The 7,695-nt window shown below is 42.2% G+C and overlaps 1 protein-coding gene across 1 annotated transcript in view; it reads right to left on the reverse strand.

Moving 5' to 3' along the window:
- Positions 1 to 224: 224 nt before the first annotated feature.
- The window catches only part of ttll12 (tubulin tyrosine ligase-like family, member 12), a 23,751-nt gene continuing 16,280 nt past the window's right edge, over positions 225 to 7,695 (reverse strand). The window contains exons 8-14 of the mRNA XM_037122383.1: positions 6,040 to 6,234; positions 5,680 to 5,791; positions 4,337 to 4,488; positions 4,017 to 4,098; positions 3,476 to 3,544; positions 2,433 to 2,571; positions 225 to 847 (exon numbers count right to left, since the gene is read on the reverse strand). Coding sequence (XP_036978278.1) covers positions 696 to 847; positions 2,433 to 2,571; positions 3,476 to 3,544; positions 4,017 to 4,098; positions 4,337 to 4,488; positions 5,680 to 5,791; positions 6,040 to 6,234 — 901 coding nt within the window. The 3' untranslated portion in view covers positions 225 to 695. The remainder of the gene's footprint in view (positions 848 to 2,432; positions 2,572 to 3,475; positions 3,545 to 4,016; positions 4,099 to 4,336; positions 4,489 to 5,679; positions 5,792 to 6,039; positions 6,235 to 7,695) is intronic.

Below are 7,695 nucleotides of genomic sequence, written 5' to 3' on the forward strand. Positions count from 1 at the left end.
ACCTAGATTTATAATTACTTATTTATAATACTCCAGGTCAATGTGAAAACTGACAATATTGTTGAAATATATACACATTTAAACTTTTTTTTTTGTTTTTACATTGTTTACATTGATACAACTACTAGGCTACTTCAATACACTGTATTTGGCACTCAGTCACATCGTATGTTAGCCATCATGAGCTTTCAGATCTTCGCTTGTGGACATTTTCTCTGAGGAGACCTCTGTTTTATTATTTTTATTGAATAAGCTCTTGTTAGAGGACTGGCAGTCAAGATGTTCCAGGTTATGCGAGTTAAGCATACAGTACAAAAATAAAACTTAAGCAGAAGGGGACGGAGCGTTATTGTCTGCTTAGCGTCACAGCACCAACAATGATTTGTCCCAGAGCCTGTTAATAAAGAATTCCAGTTTATCCAACAATGTTCTTTATTGCTTCTCCTTTATGTGCAGTGGTGTTTTGGATTTTATCACTGGATTCCCAGTACATGCATTCTTGACAACAACTTTTTAACCATTTCATCTAAATGAAAGAAGGCAAGTGGATATATCAAGAACTGGAACAGGACAAGTAAACACATGAGCCAGTCAAAGGAGAAGGACAAACATAGACATAAATACATGGATGCCCCTTTATATAAAAGTAGAACTGCGCACACACACACACACACACACAGATTTTGTTGAGTTGATCATGCGATCTGTGTGACCGGGCAGTGCTCGGGTTGGTCCAGAAACAGCGTCTGGAACATGTGATCATAGAAGGAGGGGTGGTAGAGGCAGGCCCGGGCACAGTCGGGGCTGAAGTTCAACTCCAGGATCTGAGGCTGCATGAACCGCTCACCTGACCCAGCATCAGAAAGTACATAAACAAGATAAGCAAAAAAATTATTGTTAGGGTGATTCCACAGAACAGTGTTTCAAGTGTTTCCTATGCAAAGAGATCCACAGGTGAAAGAACACAGCATACCCAGATTAAATTAAAATGGTTTAGAATCATTTACTTATTGTTTACCAAACCTCATGCACACAGTTACTGGTTTGGTGTGCAGAGATGTGATGTGTGCAGCTTAAGAATGCATTCTTCCAAATTTTTATTTCCAGAGCTCAGATGGGAAGAGGAGAAGTGAAAGTGGCCATCTATAACAATGACAGATAATGTCTGATGCACTGTTAAACCTTGTTTTATTAAATTTACAGTGCTGTCTTGATCAGATCCAAAAATGCTGCTTGTCAGCTATTGGTGTATATATTGATGATATGCACTGATATGGAAACCTTATTTTAGATCATAATGCAGAAAACGATGCTTGGAGTACTTTGTAATTATTAAGTTCCTAGTAAAGTTTACCATTTCAGTTAAATGATTTAATTGAGGACAATAAAGCCACCAATTGCACTGCAGCCTTCAAAGAAAGGTACCTATAATGCCATTTTTCCACCAAAATTAGCGGGTTTACACAGGTTTCTAAATGTGGTTCAACCTGCTAAAAAATCGCCCATTGCCCCTATTCCCACGAGCAAGGCAGCCTGTCTGTGATTTTTATCAGAAGGGTTATGTTGTACATTCACTAATGCACTGGAAACAGTTGAGAAAACAACAGACTGCATTCCAAATTCCTTCCTTATTTATGCGCCACCACCGGATGTTGATAACATGTCATCACTCTGTGTGGCAGAACTAAGCATGTTAACCCTGAACTTGCGTTTAAATTGAAGCCGAGCCAAGCCAGGGTGATAAAAACCCATGTCTACTGCAGGGTCAGCTGACCTGGATGTAAATGCCAAGTTTACACATGCACTAAAAAGCCTGATCATAGTGGCTTTAAGTGGGATTTTTGACCAGTGGATAAGGGGTATAACATTAGACACAGCTTGAGTGCCTTATGTTGTGGATTCATATGAAATAACGATGGCATTGAACCAGGAGTACTAAAATAACCAAGCTGAAATGCCAAAGAGAGGACAACGAGAAAGGGCTCATGGTGTCCTTGTTTGAAGAAAATGACTCTGAAAACTATGGGCTAATTAATTACAGAATTGGTAGCATGTAAGGACAATGAACAATAGTCCTTTCCAATAATACATTTAGCCAAAGGATCTATGGAGCTGGAGATTGTACCTCTAACTCTACCCAGGGTACTGCAAGTCATATAAAATCCCCTCATCCCCTAAGAGATTCATATGCTGGCTCAAACTTGGTTGTACTTGTACCTATGAAAAACTGGTATAAGGGAATACCAGGCCCCTGCATCTGATCTGTATCTGAAAGAGTCCCAATTTAGAAATACCTTCAAGACTGAAACTGGAACCAGGAGTAAAAAATCTCTTCAGAGATGGTACTTGACCTGAGGCTCCAAACCCCTAAAGCCAGAAGCATAGCAGTAGTACATATTTCTTAACCCTGCAAATATGAAACCAATTCTCACCGTTTTGCCTTGTACTCCACTTCAGCATGAGGTCCACGGCATAGATTGCCCTTGATGATGGGTAGGGACAGATACCATAAGGTGCTGGTCGAGATGAGGCTGCCTGGAAGAGCTCCTTGAATACTTTAAACAGCTCCGCCTGTGAAAGGTAGGAATAGGTAATAAGTACAGAAAAAACAAATTATTAAATTAGGGACCTGAATAACATAAAGAAAGTGATGAACCTGTGGGGTTTAGTTCCTCTTTAAGTTGCCAGACACAGTGGTTACTGGTAACTCTTGGTTCACATTTTTAGGTGAGACTCTGGACAATGGATGATTATCAGTCTGATTTACACCTGAATCGCTCATCTTGACAAAAGAGCACTTTATTGAAAACTTCTCCCAAAAATAAAAAATAATTCATCATCTCACCACATCTTATTATGAAATAAAGTTTTGTAGCATTTCAAGACCTTCATAGCAAAACAGTGTTGTGGTATTCTCCTAAAGAACTGGAGCACATGGCTTGACTTGTTTAATAAATGTAAAAAAAAATAATGTAATAAATAAATAAATAAATAAATAAATACATTCATACATACATACATGCATGCTCATCTGGCACAACCCATGACACCAAAATCCCAAACTGATTTGATAAGACATAATTTACACCCAGTTGAGCTTGTGCACCAACTTTAGAGAGGGTTATGCTAATGCTTTTAGCTCATCAACTACTGTTAAGAGTTCAGCTTAAAAAAATGCGTGGAACCATTTCAGGTTTCTTCTCTTGTTTTTTTTGTTTTAAAGTGTGTATTTGTTTTAAGTCTCATCTATTTCAGTTTTGACGCTCTAGAGATGTTTTGCGGATGACTGAACTTCATCCATCTTTTCATTGGATTGGGGGCGAGAAGAATATGACAAAATGTTCATTTTTACGAGATAAAAGGCAGATGTTATAGCCCAGAAAATAAAATTGGTTGTTGTGGTCAAAATGTAGGTCTAGTTCATTATTACAAGAAGTTCCTTGAGAAATTGAAAGGGATAAAAGTTTACACTTACTTCCACATCCTTCCACGGATACAGTGGGTACTGCTCCTCAAACATGGGAATGAACTCATTGCAGTGCACCTGGAGACAGATACTCAGCTTCCATTACCAGACTTCAACATGTGTATGTAACTAATCCAGTATTGAGCCAGACTTTGCTAGCATGCCTTTGCCCCAACCCTTAAGTTCTTACTGATTATGTTTGTTTGGGCATTCTTGCCTTTATGTGACAGTTAGCAGTAAGGAGACAGGAATCATAGGGAGAGAAAGAGTCAAACTGGGCACACTGTATCAACTAGAATGCTAGAAAAGGTACATTTATTAAACAAAAGTTATAATATCCTTGTTATATTGGCATCTAACAGATCTGACTATAAAAGCTGCGGTGTGGCTTTTAGGATGGTTGTTATATAAACACTGTTCCAGGGCTTCCATTAAATTGCATAATCGCCTTGGTCAAGCAGTTTCGTAGTGACCATGTTCTTATGACCACAGCCTGCTTTACAAGTAGATAGTGCTAACAGGCAAAACAATAATTAATTTTAAAAAGTACCTGCTTAAGCTTCACACCCTTTGCATAGTTCATGACGGTGAAGTGCTTTTGGTAATCGTCAAAATGGTCCAAGGAGAAAGGTCTATATGGAAGAAATAAAGATAGGTCATAGAACCAGAACATGTATACTCTCTACATAAAGATACATACTTTATTTTTAATACAGACTGGCAGATTGCCAATAAATAATAATCAACAAGGGATTTTGTGACAGAGGCTGAGTTTAACAAATGTGTACATTTTACTTGATCTGAAAACAGATCTGGCTATCGCAACCAATACAATTAATGTATATGCATGTATGTGTATGTATAATGCACCTATTGGCAAAGCGCAACCAGAAGACATTGTATGCGTAGAGACGCAGAGGCTGTACAGATCGCAACATCAGCATGTAGCGAATGTCAAACTTCACTGTTCCCGCATCCTCTCTCTGGAACAGCACCGGATCTTCAATGTATTTACACACCACCTACAAAACAAGACACATATATGCAGAAAGGTTTGGAGATAAGAAAATAACAGGACCAGTACAAAAGCTTGGCTACATTTACATATGCACAATTAAATTCTTACTTCACAGGCATTATCATTAACTGTTTAGCATAAAATCACATGCCTGCCAAAACATGCAGTTAAGGGAGTAACATGTACTGCTAATGCTGTCTTCCTCAACAGAAACATGTGGAAGGTGAACAAGCACCCCTACTTTTCTGTTGTCATCTGCAAGAACCAATACAGAAATCTTCATTTACTCCCACCATCTGAGGAGGTGAAGACCAAGTAACTTGTGGTTCCTACAACAACTAGAAAACTCTCATCTGTGTGAGCCAATACGTTCTACTTTGATGCACGAAAGCAACGTCAAAAGTTGAACGAATATCAAACTCAAAACTCAAGAATCGGCGGATGCTCTTGTGATGGAATAAACAAAGCCACTGCCTGGAAAGATATGCACATATAATCGTGAAGTATAAAGTGCTCATAGTCTGAGAGGAATGTGGAGAGGAACCGAGAGAATATATAAACAAGAGCCACGGAGAGAAGGTGGTTCTTCCTCTCGCTTCTTCGAGTATGTGAGCAGCCAAACATCACAGAAAGGACCTCAAATTCACAGTCCAAATCAACAAGGAATCAAGAGCTCAACAGATTAACCATTTTTTGCCAACCACCTGTGGATTACAGTTGCAGGAGTTCTTTTGTCCACTCTGCTGGCAATAAAGCCTACAGTGCCTATGAAAAGTATTCACCCCCTTAATTGTTTTCTCCTTCTATAAATAGAATTGCGGTCAAAATACAAAATACAAAAAATATACAAAACAAAAAAAAAAGTTAAATAGGTGATTGCATAAGTATTTATCCCCTTTAAATCAAACAGAGGTCTAGCCAATTGGTGCCAGCGGTCTCACAATCTCTCTCAAATGACTGTACTTAATCCTTTAGACAAATGACTGTACGTAACCCTTTAGACAAAGAACTGGTCTAGGACCACCTGAGCAGGAGTAAACTCGGCATCTAACACCTGTAATGGAGGTTCAGTGTAGTGAACTAAAGGCCTAAAAAGGAGTCTAAAAGACACATTTATGATGCTCTTTTTAGTTAGCTTAATATGTGCATGATCTAAGGCAAGGTAGTTTAATGGTGTGTGCTTGTGTGTTGGCACCTTTGGTGTACTCTCTCGTTGCCTGATTAAGTAGTCCAGGTTGTTGGTGATGTGTGTGTCGAGTCCTCGGGCCAAGTTCCAGGGCTTACAGATCCAGGTGTTGTCTTCTCCCCTAAAACACATACCAAAACATTTTTGTAAGTCGAACAAACTGCATGGGGCCAATCTGACTCTGAGGCATTTCATCAGCAAAGAAAAAACTAATCTGACTTTATCTTTAACTGGTGCCCAGTACACTTCAGATTAAACAATCTACTGTTTGTCAGACCATCAACTAGTACAAAAGCATATTTTTGGTTATTTTAAAGCACTACTCAATATCATATTCAGTGATTAGTAAAAAAATTCTCAGATTCAAACCTTTGTTGCTTCAGCTGATAATGCTTAATGAACTGTGGAAGCTCTGTGTGGAGGTTGAAGGTTTCTGGGAGCCAATCAGGTGACTGTCCGCCATTCACTCTGCGGGCCACAGCGGCCAGGCAGTCCTTCACAGTGATGAGGTTCTCACAGGGAAACTGGTTTAGCATCACATGAGGTCGCTCCTCGCTCAGCTTCCTGTCAGAGAAGAAGTCATTTCTCATATCAAAGTTAAGTCTAGTCCAAAGTTCAGAAAACTGGTCAATGGATCGTATCTAAAATAAATACATCAATAAATAAATCATCCTATCCTTCAAAAACTCTGTGGACTTGAAATTGAATAAGACCTGATTCCTAATTTTGGGCTAGACATTAAAGCTACTACAAGTTGTCCATCCATCCATCCATCTTCTACCGCTTTATCCGTTACCGGGTCGCGGGGGCAGCTGTCTGAGCAGGGACACCCAGACTTCCCTCACCCCGGACACTTCCTCCAGCTGTTCTGGGAGGATCCCAAGGCGTTCCCAGGCCAGCTGGGCGACATAGTCGCTCCAGCGTGTCCTGGGTCTTCCCCGGGGTCTCCTCCCAGTGGGACATGCCAGGAACACCTCCCGTGGAAGGCGTCCCGGGGGCATCCGAAACAGATGCCCAAGCCACCTCAACTGGCTCCTCTCGATGTGGAGGAGCAGCGGCTCTACTCCGAGCTCCTCCCGGGTGACAGAGCTCCTCACCCTATCTCTAAGGGAGCGCCCCGCCACCCTGCGGAGGAAACTCATTTCAACCGCTTGTATCCGGGATCTTATTCTTTCGGTCATGACCCAAAGTTCATGACCATAGGTGAGGGTAGGAACGTAGATTGACCGGTAAATCGAGAGCTTCGCCTTTCGACTCAGCTCTCTCTTCACCACGACAGACCGGTATAACGACTGCATTACTGCGGCCGCCGCACCGATCCACCTGTCAATCTCACGCTCCATCCTTCCCTCACTCGTGAACAAGACCCCAAGATACTTAAACTCCTCCACCTGAGGCAGTAGCTCTCCCCCAACCCGGAGGGGACAAGACACCTTTTTCCGGTCGAGAACCATGGCCTCAGATTTGGAGGTGCTGATTCTCATCCCAGCCGCTTCACACTCGGCTGCAAACCGCCCCAGGACATGCTGGAGGTCCCGGCTCGAAGGAGCCAACAAGACCACATCATCCGCGAAAAGCAGAGACGAAATCCTGTGGCTCCCAAACCAGATCCCTTCCGGCCCGTGGCTGCGCCTAGAAATTCTGTCCATGAAAGTAATGAACAGAACCGGTGACAAAGGGCAGCCCTGCCGGAGTCCAACATGTACCGGGAACAGGTCTGACTTACTGCCGGCAATGCGAACCAAGCTCCTGCTCCGCTCGTACAGGGACCGTACGGCCCTTAACAGGGGGCCCCCGACCCCGTACTCCCGGAGCACCTCCCACAGAATGCCACGAGGGACACGGTCGAATGCCTTCTCCAAGTCCACAAAACACATGTGGACTGGTTGGGCAAACTCCCATGAACCCTCGAGCACCCTGCGGAGGGTATGGAGCTGGTCCAGTGTTCCGCGGCCCGGACGAAAACTGCATTGTTCCTCCTGGATCCGAGGTTCGACTATCGGCCGAATTCTCCTCTCCAGTACC

Source organism: Acanthopagrus latus, chromosome 14 (assembly GCF_904848185.1).
Source record: "Acanthopagrus latus isolate v.2019 chromosome 14, fAcaLat1.1, whole genome shotgun sequence".
NCBI lineage: Eukaryota > Metazoa > Chordata > Actinopteri > Spariformes > Sparidae > Acanthopagrus > Acanthopagrus latus.